Source organism: Vipera berus (genome assembly GCF_964194415.1).
Source record: "Vipera berus genome assembly, chromosome: 5".
NCBI classification, from domain to species: domain Eukaryota; kingdom Metazoa; phylum Chordata; class Lepidosauria; order Squamata; family Viperidae; genus Vipera; species Vipera berus.
In genome coordinates this window covers 46,464,176-46,481,976 of record NC_138207.1, presented here as the reverse complement: position 1 = coordinate 46,481,976, position 17,801 = coordinate 46,464,176, and the positions used below count along the sequence as shown (strand labels likewise).

Genomic DNA, 17,801 nt, shown 5'->3' with positions numbered 1-17,801 from the left:
GTGCCAAGGAGTTTTACCTTTCCAGCGGAACCTCTTGTTAAAAAAAAAAAAGTCATAAGTTTCAAATGACACCTGGCTGAGGTTGTCTTGGAAACAAGAACATTGGTAGAGTTTAAGGCCTCAAAGCTCACATCAGATTGTGATCGCTTAATAACTGCATTCTTGCAAGGCTGCTGCAGGATAATGCCTACCAAGAGCTTATTTAATATTTGAATAAGCCCTCAAGGTGACTTAAAAGAATGTGACATCACGGTGCTATAAAGGTGATAAGATAATTTATGGAGAACAGATTAGAGGGAATTAGTGTCAGGTCCCAAGGTTACTTCCAGGGCATGGGAAGCAGGCCTTTAGATATCTAATCAGCTGCAGGGGAACAATGCCGGAAAGGTGCATCCGGTATCTCCATTTCCTACTTCCAAGCATCCAGTTATATCTGGGTAGCCCCTGTGAGAAACAAAATGCTGCGCCAAAGGGGGCCTTTTCTCAGTCCAGCAGGGTTGTTTTTTTTATGTCTATTATCTGATGAGATTTCAAAAGCTGGAAAAGGATAAATATTTTCTATCAGTAGGATCCCTACATGGAAAGATAGGGATGCACCCACAATGGCAAATAGTGGGATAGCCTACAGATATACTGGTTAGCTGCAATACGGGTAGTCCTCGACTTACAAAGTTCATTTAGTGACCATTCAAAGTTACAACGTCCCTGAAAAAGGAGACTTATGACCGTTTTTCACACTTATGACCAGTGCAGCATCCCCATGGTCACATGATCAAAATTCAAATGCTTGGTGACTGACTCATATTTATGATGGTTGCAGTGTCCTGGGGTCATGTGATCCCCTTTTGCGACCTTTTGACAAGCAACGTCAATGGGGAAGCCAGTTTTACTTAGCAACCGTATTACTAATTTACCAATTGCAATGATTCACTTAACAAGTATGGCAAGAAAAGTCCTAAAATGGGGCAAAGCTCACTTAACAAATGTTTCACTTAGCAACAGAAATTTGGGGTTCAGTTGTGGTTGTGAGCTGAGGACTACCTATATAAGTATGATAAAAAAATAGTCAATCATGAGTGGCAGCGTCAGGACAACATGGTGAACTGGGGGTGAACACAGATGTACAAAATGCCACAGCAGAAAGCTCTCACACTGATAGGGTGAATAGGGACTGCTTTAAAAGTCCAAGCCATCTGCCTTATGACCAGGCAACCACCAGCGAAATGCAGGAACTCTCTTGGTTCTGGCATCCTGAGAAAAGAATCAATGGCATACGACACCTCTAGATGCATTAACAATTTGAATGGAGAAAAATTCAACAAGAAAGAATGTCATTTTGCCAACCAATGTGCCAAGAAACAAATCGGCTTGGAAAGCTTTTGGCCTTAGAACTCCCTGAGGTTAGCTACAACATGACAGAAAATAATCACAACATAATCTGGAACTAGCAGCCCTGATGTCTAATAGATAGCCTTGCTTTTCCCAACCAGCAGCAAAACAAATTATGCAAATAAGCTGCAAGTGTATTTCTTAATTTGTGTCTGTGTGTGTGAAAGAGAAGGCCAATTTTTGTAAAAATTTGTGTCTACAGTAATACAGAAAATCTAGTTTGTTTTTGTAACTTAAAGCTACTAATATTACTTGTATGTGTCAACTAATTGTAAGCTGTACAAACAAAATTCATTTACTGAAATGAAACCTTGAGCAATTGTTCCTGCTGTTAAAGTCCTCCACAAAAGCCTTCTCTCAAGCAGGGATTTGAAGACAGAAAGAAGACATCTCAGCTTATTTTATTTTAAATGCCTTGCTCCATCTTATTCCCACTGGATATAGCAAAGTCCCAATCTCATTCCTCTCTCATTTACAGAAGAAGAAATGTTCTATTTTATGGGGAGGCCTGCTGCATCCAATTGCAGGACTGAAAAATAATACAATAAGCTGAATGCAAGAGATACATGCTGTTCATCTTCCTTCCATGAATAATGATTGATGTGAACAAGTTTATTCTAGAGGTCATAACAGTGGACGGTAGAACTGACATCTTCCATCAGTGCAAACTTATTTGTTACAATAATCAAGTGATATGTAGCAAAAAAATGATTTTATGATATAGAAGAAGACTGTGATAAAAGTAAGGAATCAAAGAAACGATCATGGCAATTGGAGAATTTGCAACAAGGATTGGATGTAGTCCTTTTTCTTCCTGTCAGCAGACCTGAAGTTTGTAGCCCAGATTCTTTAGCCTTCATGTAATCACATCTTAATCTTATTTAGAAATTAAATTCCATGGAATTGAGTAGGCTTTACTTCTGAATAAGTTGGCATCAAATTGCAACAGTACAGCAATAGTAATGCCAGTGGTTTAGCCATTCTGTTTTTTTATTATTAATAAATGGAGGCAGCTTTCAAGTAATGACTACAATGCAATTGCATGTCTAAGTTGTTTTTATTCCTCAGTGTCTTATAACCATTAAGTTGTAGGCAGCAACAATTCCTTCCTCAATTTCTTAAGAATTTTTTTCTTTTCTTTTCTAGTCTTGTAATAATGTTCCCTTTGCTCCTGGTCTCTGTACTGCTTGCAATTTAGCCTCATTTAACAGAAGATGAAGTTACCATGAACAGAGAATAAGAGAAGCTACTTGATAAGAGAAAAAGTAGAATTTGCTAACAGAAGGGGAAAAAAGGCATGGTGTAGCTAGGAGATTCCAGTTAAGGTACAAAAGATACAAAATGACTGGTTCCTGAGGCCAGGCATGACCCATGGGCATGGTTCTTAGGACATTGCATTGGGCAGCACAAACAGTTGTAGAGATCTTCAATAAGAATCCATGCTGTGCCCAATCAGTGGCCCAGGTAGAATCCGTGCTGGATATAAATACATCTGTTCAGCTGGATTTGCCAGCAAAAAACAACAAACAAACCGCTTTTATCTACACCTTTGTCTCTTCTGTCCTGAATAACCACCATGACCACAATAAAAGAACTGCTCAGATTCCAGACTGTTCCCAAGGCTTCTGCAAGGACAGGTCTCACTTCTAGGTCTCTGGCCATGGCCTGCCCCTCACCAGAGACTACATGCAATGGGAACAGCCACATTTGCTAGGTTTTTCCACTTCCTCCACAAAGGATGAGCCATCGCTGCACTCAAAGGTATATTTCTTGCGCTTAAGACGCAGTCCTCCACAGCAGCCTAGTCCCGGGCAGGATCCCTGGCACTCCATCCAGGAGACTGGGCGTGTTGTCTGGCAAATAGCATAACCTCGCTGGACTTGATGGAAATCTCGCACAGCCTCTCCCCGACACTCTGATTCTGGGAAAAACAGAAATGTCAGGCAAAAGGATGACTTAAATTAAGGTCATCATATTATAGACCAGTTATGGTGAACCTTTTAGAGACAGAGTGCCCAAAATGCAATCCAAAACCCACTTATGTATCATCGGGTGCCGGGGGGGATATGGCCCATTGGGTAGATGTGGCCAATTGGGTGGGCATGGCCCATTGGGTGGGTGTGGCTGCTGTGGTAACCGCAGACTGGGTGTGACTAAAAAGTTCAATCAATCAATTCCAGCTTTGCGAGATCTTTTTTTCCCCGCGAGAAGTTGAAATTGATTGAACCTTTTTTTTTTTTGCACACGGCAGAGGCCTAAAGCGAAAAGGTTTTATAAAACCCAGCTTATGGCCTAGGCCTGGGGCGATGGTGTGCATGGCCAAAGAGAGGGTTCTGTGTGCCACCTTTGGCACCTGAGCCATAGGTTCGCCACCACGGTTATAGACGTTTTCATTGTCATAATCATTATCATCATGAAATGAGGGATTTTAGTAAAGAGGAGCTAAAATAATGTTCTGGTATTTGTCTTACTTTAAAGGAGGGACTTGTTTTTGTTGAGCCTTTTGATAGGTTAGAGACAGGTTGAGAAAGGCACTTCTAAAAAATAGTGTGTGGAAATGCCTCTGCTTTCTCCAATGGAAATAGAAGATATAATATTGTTGACAGTTAAGAATCATTCCAAATTTTAAACATTGGGAATCGTGGCTGTATTGCTCATGTTCCTTCATTATTGAAGTCACTTATAGCCACCATGATTGGACAAAGCTGCTTACAGAGACTACTTATGCTGCAGCTGACACGCCAAGAAGCTTTCCTATAGTCTGAGAGAAGCAATATTTTACTTGCTAGAATATCCATTTCCAGGAGGAAGTTGATTCCTGAGTAAGTTTTCCATCATTCACAGAGGACTGGGTTAATATGACTTGCCAGAAAAAAATATGAACTTAACTTTTTGCACAGATGGGAAATTCCCTTAGTGCAGGGGTGTCAAACTGCCAGCCCGTAGGCCAGTTTCATCATACAATGCCATGCCCACCCCACTGCAGGCAATGGCAAAAAAGCTCCGATACATTGCGCGATGTCACATGATGTTGCGACTTTGACATGTCTGCCTTAGTGTCATTAGTAATTAATAGTCAACACATATGGAAATGGAAATATTTCTGACCTTGATCACAGAGATCTCCATCAAATCCTGAGTTGCATTCACAGTAGGCCTCTCCTGCATCTGAGATCTGACACTGACCATGAACACACTCCAGGCTCTTGCATGGGTTGCGCAGTTCAACTTCCTGGTTGCACAAGGCTCCTTTGTAACCGTCTTGGCACTGGCAACTATAGGAAAGTGCATCAAGAGGCATGCAGATTCCATGTTCACACCTGAAGATAAAGTGGGACATAAAGCTAAGTAGATACATGTAACTGCACTTAGGCCAGTGCCTCTTTTCAACTCTCCCCACTATCCTGAATCAGAGACAATTGGTAATTTAGAGATCCATGTACGCAGTAGATCTTTCAGCAATGAAAACACACTCAATACACGTTTTTTGCTCACAGCATTGCAATGAGTGATTTGCATGGATAGTTTCAAGCCAAGGAAAGCAATGAAGAGTAATATTTATTTATCTATTTGTATAAATAAAGGGACGCGGTGGCTCAGTGGGTTAGGACGCTGAGCTTGTCGATCGGAAGGTCGGCAGTTTGGCGGGTCGAATCCCGAGTGCCGCGTAGCAGAGTGAGCACCTGTTACTCGTCCCAGCTTCTGCCCACCTAGCAGTTCGAAAGCATGTAAAAATGCAAGTAGAAAAATAGGGACCACTACGGTGGGAAGGTAACAGCGTTCCGTGCGCCTTTGGCGTCTAGTCATGCCGGCCACATGACCACGGAGATGTCCTCGGACAAGCGCTGGCTCTTCGGCTATGAAACGGAGATGAGCACCGGCCCCTAGAGTCGGAAACGACTAGCACACATGTGCGGGGGAATCTTTACCTTTACCTTTACCTATAAATAAATATTTATTTATCTATCTATCTATTTATTTATTTTACAAATAACTCCAGGCAGCAAACTTATTCAACAGACTTTCCTTCTCCTATTTTTTCCCCACAGCAACAACCCTGTGAGGTGAGTTGGGCTGAAAGAGAATGACTGGCCCAAGGTCACCCAGATGGCTTTCAGGGCTAAGGTGGGACTAGAACTCACGGTCTTCTGTTTTCTAGCCTGGTGCTTTAACTATTAGATCAAACTGGTTCTAATATGCCCTCCTACACTTCTTAGTGCCAACCGCATTTTCTGACCACCTGATTTTCTTTATAAGTTCTCCTAATTAAAACAAAACGAAATTAGAACTTAGAATACCATAAGATAATGGAACTACCTCTAGCATCTTCTGTTAAAACTCAGAACCAAAATGTTCCAGATTTTGTTGGCTGAACTGGTATACAATGGCTGCAATAAGCAGACTTTCTTTTCACACATATCAAAGCCCATTACTAAAGGGCCCTTTGGGAAGATAAGAGCATATCCAGGATTCGTTTGTCTTCTGGATATTTTATGACTGGCCTCATATGTCATAGCAGCTATGGATAGGCAAGGTCCTGTTAGTGTTCTCCATAGTTCCACATTTGCTCTTTCACATATGCCTCCCCCCCCAAAAAAAGTTTTTGTTCCCCAGTTCTAGCAGAAAAGAATTTTAACACTTGTACTTACTTGTGTCCCTGGCAAGGGTTAGTAATGGGCTGGTCACAATGGGGCCCAGTCCAGCCTGAATCACAGTAACAAATGGGTCCATGAGCAGTGTTGGGTTGGCAAATGCCATGCATGCAATAGAGCTTGCGGCAAGGTTCACAACCAGGCACAACTCCTGGTTTCATCTGAGTTTTAGTAAAGTCTTGTAATTCATTGTTGATGTATAAATTGCGGATACATCCGTGGAAGCTGGAACCATTCAAGATTTGCCAAACTCGGAAGGCAGCAGAATTCACATCCACTGGCATGCCTGGTGGGAGAGGCCCATAGGAGCAACATCAGGCAGGGAAAAAGAAAAGGAGATCAGGATGCTGGTAAGATCATGACTGATGGAAGGAAATAAACTTTAAAAGCCTTAGCCTCCCCTTTTCCCAAACTGATACACTTTAAACATGCTGGGATTGCAATTTAGTTAACTTCATAAATTATCTGGAGCATAGCAAGTTGGAGAAGGCTGGCCTAGTATATTGTAGAAAAATGTTAAAGCCAGACACGTCAATTTAGGGAATACTGAGCCCAGACAATTACACTATTTTGTTCCACCAGCCAGGGGACCTCTTCTCTCCTTGACTCTCTACATACTGGCCTCTGTTCACAAAAGGAGAAAGAAAGAATGTCTTCTCTTCCTCCTCCTCCTAATTAATAGTATATAAATGGTCCAAACTAAGAATTATTAGAACCTCCTAGTCCATATGGTAGCCTCCTTGTAAAAGTGTGGAAGTGTTGGAAAAAACTGATGCTCTCTCTGGTTTCAGCAGGATATTGCTTCCCTGTTCCCCAACAGAGATTGCAGTCCTACCCCCCACATAGAGTGGAGCCTCAGAATTCAGAGTGTGGGCCTTGCCAAAGCTATCCATGGTCATGGGATCGCCTCCATCAATAGATAGGTTTACCATCCGCTCAAATGTCACCAGTTCCACTGTATGGAACTGTCCGTCATTGATGGTCTCTGCACTGGGAGAAAAGAAAGAGATCGGATGAGCTCTTGTATACACCCTTTTCACGACATCTAACATCTACAGTCAAACTTGCCCACCCAACATTCATTCAACACTTCTTTAAAGACCACTCTGCTTTCTACATCAACTGTCAACAATACGTTGTTGGACCCTGATCTAAACCTTAGCATGTCTCCCTCTCCCCCAAAAGTCAGTGTGCAGATTGCAGGGTCATGCAGACAAATTTGCTCACATTCCATCAAACTGCCCTTAGTTTGAATGAGAAATCAAAGATAGAGCTACCTGTAAAGAGCTGAGCTAGGGTAACTGCCTGGATCATAGCTGACACGCACATGGCCTTGATAAAGTTCCACTGCCATGTGGTCAGTGTCCCCATTATACAAGAGAATCCCATTATCTTCAGCTGTGGAGACCTGCAGAGAACAAGAGAGTGGGGAAAAAAATAACAGATAGAAAAACCAACTCTATTCAGGAAAATAGATAATGGTTCTTCTTGGAGGGTTGGGACAGAGATTTAAATCTTTTTTACCTGCAGAGTAATATTGGCAGTGGGCCAATTCTGTAAGTCCGTGAATTGTAGGTATGTGTCCCTATCCACAAAATTGACACTCAGTAGCTTCTCACATTTGAGCCCTCCAAAGCCCGGAAGGCATTGGCATAAGGCACGATTGCCTAACTCCACACAGTTGGCACCATTCTGGCACTCAACCCTCTCACAGGGACTGGACTGAAAGGAGCCATGAGGTGGGATCTCACAGAGCTGACCACTAGAATGAAGCAAGCATACAATAGGGCATAAGTTTATTGCCAGAATCAGCTATTGAAATTGATACATTTTTGGAAGCAGGATGTGTTCTCTTTCATTCCAATGTTCTAAATTGATTCCTCATTTTCAGCATCTCCTAAACCACCATTGGCGTCACCCAGGTGTATAAATGTTATGAATGTTTTCTCCTTATTCAAGTAATTATATAATTTGCATTCCAAGCACTCAGCTTTGTTGGTTAACTTGCTGTCTGTTATTTCCTGAGTAAATAAAAATAAGGTCCAACCATAGTGGAAGGATAATGCTGTGACATCTATTTTTGTACACTGCTACTTGAATCAAGTTGGATAAGATTTCAAACAAACACCTACACAGATGGCATTGTGATCAACCCGTTGCTGAAAGCACATGAAATATTAGATGCTGCAGGATCTCCATCTTGCAAGGGTAGTGAAGCCAACCTGGAAACAGCTAGTTACTAATAAGTCTAACCACTACCTTATATTTTTTTTGCAAACTCTTTCTCCTGACAATATTTCAGGCAAGTGGGAAGAGGGTCAATCATCCAATAAAGGACAAACCTTGGTCCTGAGCTTAGCAGAACACTTGATATTTTTGTAGAAATTATATGAATGCTGGCAGTAGCTCCATCTAACATCCTTACCTGAAACCGCCAGTACAAAGACAGGAATAACCATTTGGTTCATCAAAACACTTGGCATTGTTCTGGCATTGGTGGCCTAGGCAATCATTGTAGTCTGTACTGCAATTATCTCCTGCATAGCCAGGCATACATTCACACCTGGAGGCAGGAACAGGAATGAGATCCAGTCATTGAGGTGGCCTGGCTAGTGCTCAAAAGAGCAGCAAGGTACACCAACCAGGAAATGGCTGAGGTAATGAATATAACGGTTTTTCCTAACTCCATTATACATTATTTGGTACACATTCATGCCCTCCACTTAGTTTTAAATCTTTTTTTCTCCCAAACTCCACTCTTTCCCTCACTCACTTGGGTCCATCAAGGGAGACTCTACATATGGCATTATGCTGGCAGGGACTGAGCTCTGGGGAACATACATTCACCAGCTGTTCACAATGTGTCCCTGTGGAAAAAAATACAGAGATAAGGCAGAAGCATAACAAATAGTGTCTCTCCTTGAATATGCCTCATTCTGCCCCAATGAAATGGTACATAGAAAGGTGGAAAGCCCATATTTGACCTTAAGCATTCCTATTTGCATTATAGTGTTAGTGAACATAAACACATATTGCTGAAATGTTCACCTTTTGAACCTATTAGATGGAAACACCCAGTCATTCAAAAGTTGAAATATCCCTAACCCCTTTTTATGTTGGCCAATTCAGGTGGTTAGCTTGCATTTTTTTCACTGTTTTGTTCCAGGATAGCTATGCACAATAAGTAAATTCTGTGACATTAAAGTAAACAGATGAATTTTACTATTATGCAGAAACATTCAACTTCTGGAGGTCATGCAGAAGGACAAGGAGCATCATATGTAAGTATTTTGACTATTAGGCCAGAAAGCCTATTCACTCCTTTCCCTTCCTTTTCCAAGAGCTAAATTTAGTAAGATACCAGCCAACAAAAAATATCTTCAATGTCTATAGCAATTCTGAAGAATTAATAATGGGGAGAGTGGAACAACTTATCTTTTCACTAGCTGTTTTCTGCACTTAAAAAAGTTAAAAAGAAACATTGAACATAAAAAAGGTAGATTTAACATTAGCCAACATAATCCACACAATTTATAACAACGGATGGATAATAAAATCATAGAGTAGTCTGCTTTGTGCATGTCACATCCTCATTCCCAACACATGTAGGGTCCCTTTAGACACTGTGGTGATTTTGCTCCCTTCAGAGATAAAAGCAGAAGCTCTGCACTCCCCCACTGTCAGCATTAATTTACAACTGAAGTCATACCTGTATAGAAGGGTAGGCACAAGCATGTGTGGTTAGCGGACCCATTAACACATGTGCCCCCATTCTTGCAACTGTTGTTGCAATGATTGGTTTTCAGATTACATCTTGGACCTTCAAATCCATCCACACAAGAACATCTATTAATAAGGAAAACAAGATCTATTTGATACATTGAAAGTCTGGAAGCATTCTCTTGTACGATGTTCTGGAATGTATACCCTTATCTAAATTTCAAGAAAGGTGAAAAGTAGGGATGATACTTCTTTCTTGAAACTGGGTTCAGTATCTCCATAACTCTCAGTGTTCCATTTTATTTATTTATTTTTATTTTAATCCCATTTATATCCCGCCCTTCTCCGAAGACTCAGGGCGGCTTACAATTTAAGCACAAACCAAAAAGAAAAAGCAGGGCCCTTGGGTAAGACTAGAGAAAAGCACAAATGTGAGAATCCTGATTTATTTTTCAGTTAACTTCCTTAAATTTATTCCAATGAAGGGGAAGTTGTAGATTATTATTTTAACTATTTTTTAAGTTTTCTAAGCAACCTCCATACCTCTGTTTGAGGACTACACATGGTACATAAATCTTCATGAGGCAATACTATAATATAATTCACAGAATACACTAATTTATATATAACACACCTGCAAACAGATACACATTCACATAAAGTAGAGGAGAATATTGTAGATGAATAAATGTATGCTGTGAGTTGCATATGGTGGCATTTACATTTCTATTGCGTGGACTTTAGAGAAAGAAGCAAAAATAGGGGGGGGGGAAACTGGTGACCTTGCCTAACAAAGGCAGTGAGTTGTCAGCTCTGATGCCCTTGATCAAAACATTTGTGTTCCTTCTTGCTATCTTTCTATAAAGGGGTAATGCAGAGCAGCATGTGTAGGGAAAAATGTTTGTTATCCCAAGGGACATTATGTGCTGGCTTTTAAAGATGCTATGTTGATATGGTAATATGTTGAAAAGCCATTTAGCAGTTTGGCAAATTGGATGTACAGATCGGGTTGGGCTCCATTTTTTTCTCTACTGAGTGCAATTCATTTCAAGCTACTAATTATGGTATGTTTCCCAGAAAGCCACCCACACTGTACTCTGAGGAGGAGAGTGGGAGGGTGCACATTGAGGTTCAGAGTATCAAAAAACTGAAACAGTTGGTAATCCATTGGGATGCATGTATTCCAGTGGCTTGTCTCCCATATCCCAAGCCATAGTTACAGAATTAAATTGCCTGCAGAATTAGACCATGTACAAAAAACATCCCCTGTCCCCTAAATGCAAGTATATATGATTAGCACTGAATAAATACTGCCCAATACTTTTCAGTGTCTGATTCTGGTTTAAGGCAGAAAATGGAGCTGGATTTATTTTAGTCTGACATCCAGCAATTTTGCAATAGGTTTCTGCCCAGGTTCTTGCAGCTATCCAAGATCTTTTTCCATTTTAGGTCAGAGACTCTTTCTGAAATCTTGAACTGCCACTCACTTAAAGCTGGATCCGTCTCCTTCTTGAGGCTGGCAGGTCCCACCATTTTCACAGACTCTGCCGGAGCAACCATCAAAAGATAGGTCACAGTATTTGCCCTGGAATAAGGAAATAACACAAAACAGTTTACCACCCAGTCTAACATATATATACATATATATACATGTGTACGGAAAAAATCTTATTTCTTGTTTCAGCCTAACCCAAGGCCATCAACAGGCTGTAGTCACACAGTGACAGCTCATATTTGTGTAAATTTTTTGGATTGCTAACAAAGAATAAAGGGAGACCGATATGATCATTTCAAACTTATTTGTTTTTATCAGTCAGCCCTTCTGAGATTCGAACCTGGGCCTTAAGCAGTTGTTTTAACCCCTAGGCCACAGTCTCTCTCTCTCTCTCTCTCTCTCTCTCTTTCTCTCCTAAGAAGCAAGGAGGATATGTGTTAAGTGTTTGTTAAGCATTCAGAATACACTTGCTTAGTCACAGACATGGGACAAATCTTATTTCCTGCGTGTAAATGGCCTTGGGCTAGGCCAAAACAGGAAATAAGATTTATATTTATATATATATATATGGTAAAGGTTCCCCCGCACATGCATGCTAGTCGTTTCCAACTCTAGGGGGCCGGTGCTCATCTCCGTTTCAAAGACGAAGAGCCAGCGCTTGTCCGAGGACGTCTCCGTGGTCATGTGGCCGGCATGACTAGATGCCAAAGGCGCACGGAACGCTGTTACCTTCCCACCGTAGTGGTCCCTATTTTTCTACTTGCATTTTTACGTGCTTTCGAACTGCTAGGTTGGCAGAAGCTGGGACGAGTAACAGGCACTCACTCTGTATATATATCACATCACCCTCCCACCCTACTTACCTTATAACCATCGGGACAGACACAGTGATAGGAGCCCAGAGGATCTTGCTGACAACTACCCCTGTTTTGGCAGGGATTAGAGAGACAGGGGTTACACTTGGCCTGGATGATTGGTGGGGAAGGACCTACACAGATAAAAAAAGGCATTGCATGAATAAGACTAAGATAATGTAACTGAAATAACTAAAGACATATTTCTTATATCTGACTATAAAGTCTGTGTGCTTCCTGATCAGAATCTCTTCCAAGGTATTGCCCTTTTCCCAACAGCTAAAACCATGGGTCTCTGACAAATTTGTGATTTGCACATATATACATTTAAAAAATGAATAACGGCTGAAAAAAACACCCATTCACTTGTTCCTAAGCATAATACTGAATCTTGGTGTTCAAAATAGTCTTACGTTTCTACAAAAGAAAGCAGGGTCCCCCCCAAAATTTCTTTCACAGGAATAAGTTTTCACGGGGAAAAGTAGAAGAACTTTTCAAAGAATTCTACATTGATGTGACATACACAGAAGAAAGAGCTCAGACTCAAGGCCTGTTATGAAGGTAATTAGGGATTCTGGAAATTATAATCTCATTACATATATAAGGCACAAGACTGATGTAGCTAATGCTATGCCTGGTTTTTTTATTATTATTATCCCATTTATATCCCGCTCTTCTCCGAAGACTCAGGGTGGCTTACAATCTAAGAAGCACAAATCAATGTGCTTAGCAATAGCCTTCATTCTACAGTATGTATATGCCTGCTTATTAGGGCTTTCACACCCCCCCCCCAAATGGCATTTTTACAAAGTCAGCTTATTGCCCCCAACAATCTGGGTCCCCATTTTACCCATCCTTTGGGCATTTCATTCATAATCTTCAGTATCATGGGACTATATACAGTGATCCTTAACTTACAACCACAATAGGGAACAGAAAATTGTGCAGTCGTTAAATGAGGCATCACATGACCACACCTGATTATATGACTTATTTTGCCAGGGCTGTTAAGTGAGACACCACTTGCAACTTGCCAGCTTCTGCAATGACTTAGCTGGGAAGCTTGCAAATGACCATCTGGGAAACTTTCAAATGGCAAATTGTGTGATTGTGGGAATGCTGTGGCAGCTGTAAGTGCAAAGAAAGATCATAAGTCATTTTTCAGTGTCATCATAATTTTGAACCATTGCCAAATGGTCGTACATTGAGGACTACTTGTAGGATATTGGTTTTACTGGCTTGACTAGAATCTACTTCTCCCATTCCATCTTCATCACATCTGCGTGCATTTTAACAAATTCAGTGACTCACTCTCCCCACCCCCATATGCCCAATATTAACTTCATCAGTCTCAGATTTGTAACATTCATGCCACTTCCCAACATGGGTCCCAGGCAACTCAGCTGGGCAGAACAAACTAAAGTTCACATAGCCAAGATATCTTCAGTTATATGCAATGCTGTTCTTCAGAACTTTCAGTTGTAGTTCTTCCCACTATTTTTTGAAAATATTTAGGGAGCACTTTTATTTTCCTTGTTGCTTCTGTAGCTTACCCTGGCATTCAAACTTCTTAGCTGGAGTTGTGAGCAGAAGTTTGCCTTCCATATCCGCAGGACCAGCACAACGGGCAATGCCAGGTTCTTTGTAGCCAGTTTTGACCCAGCTTGAGAGCCAGTGCATGTGGCAATCACAATACAGGGGGTTGGCACCAATTGCTCTGCACAGCGGGAAGAATCATAAAGTCTGTATAATTATTCAAAGTGCAAGATCTCTTTCTTTCATCTGGTCACTCTGCAGAAATGCTTCTAGAGGTCCCAGAAATGATTAATAACCCAATTTTTATTTTCATTTTTTAAATTGCAACATTGTTGCATTCTGAATAGTATCTATTCTATTCTAAATTCTAATTTATAAATCACAGTTTGCTAAGTCATAGATGAACAAATCATGTGTTAACCCAGCCTCGCTCTAGAAAGCTTTGTCCTTCATTCTTCTGATCTGCAGCAGATTACATGCACATTCCAGTTTCTTGGGAGGAAATTCAAAGGGTTCAAGAACTAGTTTCCCTTGTAGGTCCACAATGGAGTATTAAGTTAAGCTGCTAATACATGATGAAAGATGCCAGAAAGAACTTCAACACATTTCAGCAAGCCACACTGCATCAGTTCCTATCACTACAGAACAATGAGAACACTGCTACCTACAAAATTTTTGGAACTACTTTGTCATGGCAATTACTATCTAAGCATCTTTGCACAGCAGAATTAACAAAAGTAAACAAATTGTGCTTTCTTCTTTGTATCTCCAAGTTGCATCCTATAAAATGCTAGCAACCCTATTTGGAAGAAGGGGAACAGATGTTTATATTAATGATACAGATACTCACAGATGAGATAGGGAGGTAACATCAGCAAAGATCCCTTCAGGGAGAGTGGAGATATCATTTCCATGAAGAGACCTGAATGCAAATACAGACAATTGTTCTTATGCTCAAACAAGAGCTCCAATTATTGAGAGGGAGAAACAGTCCTAATTTTTCATGTTGTGATTTCCCATTGTCTATTATCTTTGGAAGCCTACATATGGACAATTAGTAAACCTAATGGGATGTTAGGAATTCAGGATTATGCTGACTCAACCTCTAAGCACTATGCAGTGGTATATAAGTCTAAGTGCTATTGCTCTTCAGAATGCCATTAAGCCTGCTCCCCCTTTCCCTCTTAAACCACACATTGGCATTCAAATTGGGAAGAAGAAGAAGAAGAAGAAGAAGAAGAAGAAGAAGAAGAAGAAGAAGAAGAAGAAGAAGAAGAAGAAGAAGAAGAAGAAGAAGAAGAAGAAGAAGAAGAAGAAGAAGAAGAGAAGGAGGAGGAGGAGGAGGGGGAGGAGGAGGAGGAGGACGAGGAGGAGGAGGAGGAGGAGGAGGAGGAGGACGAGGACGAGGACGAGGACGAGGAGGAGGCGGAGAAGATATATTAGCTAGGCCCACAGTTCCCAAAATATTTGCCAGGATGCCCCAGAGAACTTGCAGATATTTTACTGCTTGATCAATGCAATGGTTAGTGAATTCACTGTGGCATCCTTGGGATACTGTGACATACAGCTTGGCAACAAAAAGAATTCAGGAACCTCTGAGCTAGGCTAAGCAGATTACTCCTCCCTCAGGTGGCAATCCTAGGTCCCTTTAAGAAGTAACAAAAGTGCAGTACAGTCAATAATGGTGCTTGGAAGACAAAGGAAAGTTGATGACAAAGAAGGGATAATTGGGATTGAGGAAAACTAGAAAGCAAGGACAAGGGAGATAGCAGGAAGAAATAGAAACATGATGATGCAGTACCTGTTATTCTAATAGTATTCTCAATAAATCACTGTTTTGTAGTCGCACCTTCATTACCTCACTACTTCTGACCTCATGAATGACATGTAGGTTCTAGTTTACATAAACTTATATCAAGAGGTTGTCTTCCCTGCCTCTAGACCAGTTACTTTTCATCTACAGTATACTGGAGTACATTAGAATTTGTGCTTCTATTGATGAGTGTTTTAGTATCAGTTATTAAATGAACTTACATTGAAGATGTTTTTTCTTACAATGTGATGTTAGCAGTGAGATTAATAGAGCACAGCATTCTTGTGTTAAGAATGTATACTTCTCCACTGAAGTATACATTGCTCAGGATTGTGATCCCTTCTTTCTATTCTTTGGCTGTAAGCCACACAACTTTGGAGGGATGTCTCCATTTATTTCCTATTTCACTCTTAGAGTATGCCTTTGGATCTAGGTGTTGGCTAGTGGTGGGTCAGGCTGGGTGAGACTTCTCTACTTAGTTAACATGCTGCTTGTGATTTTAATCAAGGTGTACGACCAGTTTCTCCTATACTCAATGTCCTTTTAGGAACTGTTCAAAGGAGAGATGAGACTTTGCATAATCTTCTTTCTTTCTGTTAATTGTATTTAATTTATAGTTAAAGCTTGCTATATTATTGTATTTTTTTTAGATACCTCTGAGTTTTGAGATACCCTGATTATTTTCCCACGACGCCCAGTCATTTATATTCCAAGAGAGGATTGTGTCTCTGGTATGGAATGGCCTCTAGGTCTACCTGGAAGTTGGGCCAACATTATTCTTAATAATTTGCTGGAGTCTCAGAGAAAATAACTGCCCAGTGCCATGGTGGACTGGATCTTTCCAGGTGCTAACAAACCCCCCTCTCCCATTGCCCTATAGTAACAGTGCCATAAAGTGTAAAATGTGGAGGGTGCACACATCCCTTGCTGGGAAATCAAGCCAATGTAGGTGAAGATGAGATGAGATATATATCCTCTATTGATATCTTCTGAATGACACCTTCTGCAATGAATTCAGAGCCTCCAACACTTCCCAAGACTGCCAAGAATTTTTCTCAAGAATTCTGTCCCATTTTGCACAATAGAAACATGTTTATAAGATTACTAGCTTAATTGATGGACTTGCCTCCTAGCTAGGATGCTGTTGGGGGTCTATGACAAGTTGCCACACCCAACTCACTGCGGCCAACTCAGCATGGCCAACTTGCCATAGGCAACTCACTATGGCCAACTTACTGCCAGACAATTCGCCATGGTCAACTTGCTGTGGGACAATTCATTGCAAGACAAAAATTACACTAATATCAAAGAAATGATGAAAAAGTATAATTAAAGAAAGGATGCAAAAGGAAGAACAAAATGAAATGTGAATGGTAAAAATTAAAATAATTTTTAATTTATTTTAAATAATTAAATAGAATTGTTAAATTGTCCCACAGTGAGTTGTCCCACGGCGAGTTGGCCACAGTGAATTGTCCTGCAGCGAGTTGGCTGTGGCAAGTTGTCCCATTCCTGCTGTTGGAACACCATTCTGTCCTCTCTTGTTCCCTGGAGAATTCATGTATTACTTTGTTTTTACTGCAATACATAATGGGGTTATATTTGTTTATACCAGGAAGATGTTAGTAAAGACTTTACCAATAGGCCCACCTAAACTCCTTATTTGCAGAAAGCAAGCATACAAAACATTACCTCAAGATGGAAGGAGAATTGTGAGTTTCTGTTATTTATCCCAGTGTGATCTTAGCTGTGAGCTAATTCCTGGATATATCCTCAATATGGGAAATGTCTTAAAATGATAGGTAAAGGTAAAGGTTCCCCCGCACACGCGTGCTAGTCGTTTCCAATTCTAGAGGCCGGTGCTCATCTCTGTTTCAAAGCCGAAGAGCCAGTGCTTGTCCAAGGACATCTCCGTGGTCATCTGGCCGGCATGACTAGACGCCAAAGGCGCACGGAACGCTGTTACCTTCCCACCGTAGTGGTCCCTATTTTTCTACTTGCATTTTTACGTGCTTTTGAACTGCTAGGTTGGCAGAAGCTGGGACGAGTAACAGGCGCTCACTCTGCTATGCGGCACTCGGGATTCGACCCACCAAACTGCCGACCTTCTGATTGACAAGATCAGTGTCACTGAGTCACCGCGTCCCTTAAAATGATACCTGCTCTGAAAACTCATAATACTGAGTTTCTATTAAGAAGAAATGTAGACTTGGCCTTGGGAATGGAGAAACAATAACTAAACCACTTAGGAACTTTTAGAAAAGATTAGTCAGTTCTAAGAAAAAGGAGAGCATAAATAACCTAATGCTCAAAAGAGCTACACTTGATCTTATTTGTGTAAA

General features: G+C 40.9%; 1 protein-coding gene across 1 annotated transcript in view; it reads right to left on the bottom strand.

The window, feature by feature from the left end:
* Positions 1-116: 116 nt before the first annotated feature.
* The window catches only part of SLIT1 (slit guidance ligand 1), a gene marked incomplete at its 5' end in the record, with an annotated part of 156,208 nt that continues 138,523 nt past the window's right edge, over positions 117-17,801 (bottom strand). Inside the window, 13 exons of the mRNA XM_081329657.1 lie at positions 117-3,310; positions 4,498-4,709; positions 6,039-6,327; positions 6,877-7,031; positions 7,319-7,449; positions 7,566-7,803; positions 8,467-8,604; positions 8,815-8,908; positions 9,751-9,887; positions 11,249-11,346; positions 12,120-12,244; positions 13,664-13,827; positions 14,497-14,568. Of these exons, the coding sequence (XP_081185783.1) occupies positions 3,072-3,310; positions 4,498-4,709; positions 6,039-6,327; positions 6,877-7,031; positions 7,319-7,449; positions 7,566-7,803; positions 8,467-8,604; positions 8,815-8,908; positions 9,751-9,887; positions 11,249-11,346; positions 12,120-12,244; positions 13,664-13,827; positions 14,497-14,568 (2,092 nt within the window). The 3' untranslated portion in view covers positions 117-3,071. The remainder of the gene's footprint in view (positions 3,311-4,497; positions 4,710-6,038; positions 6,328-6,876; positions 7,032-7,318; positions 7,450-7,565; positions 7,804-8,466; positions 8,605-8,814; positions 8,909-9,750; positions 9,888-11,248; positions 11,347-12,119; positions 12,245-13,663; positions 13,828-14,496; positions 14,569-17,801) is intronic.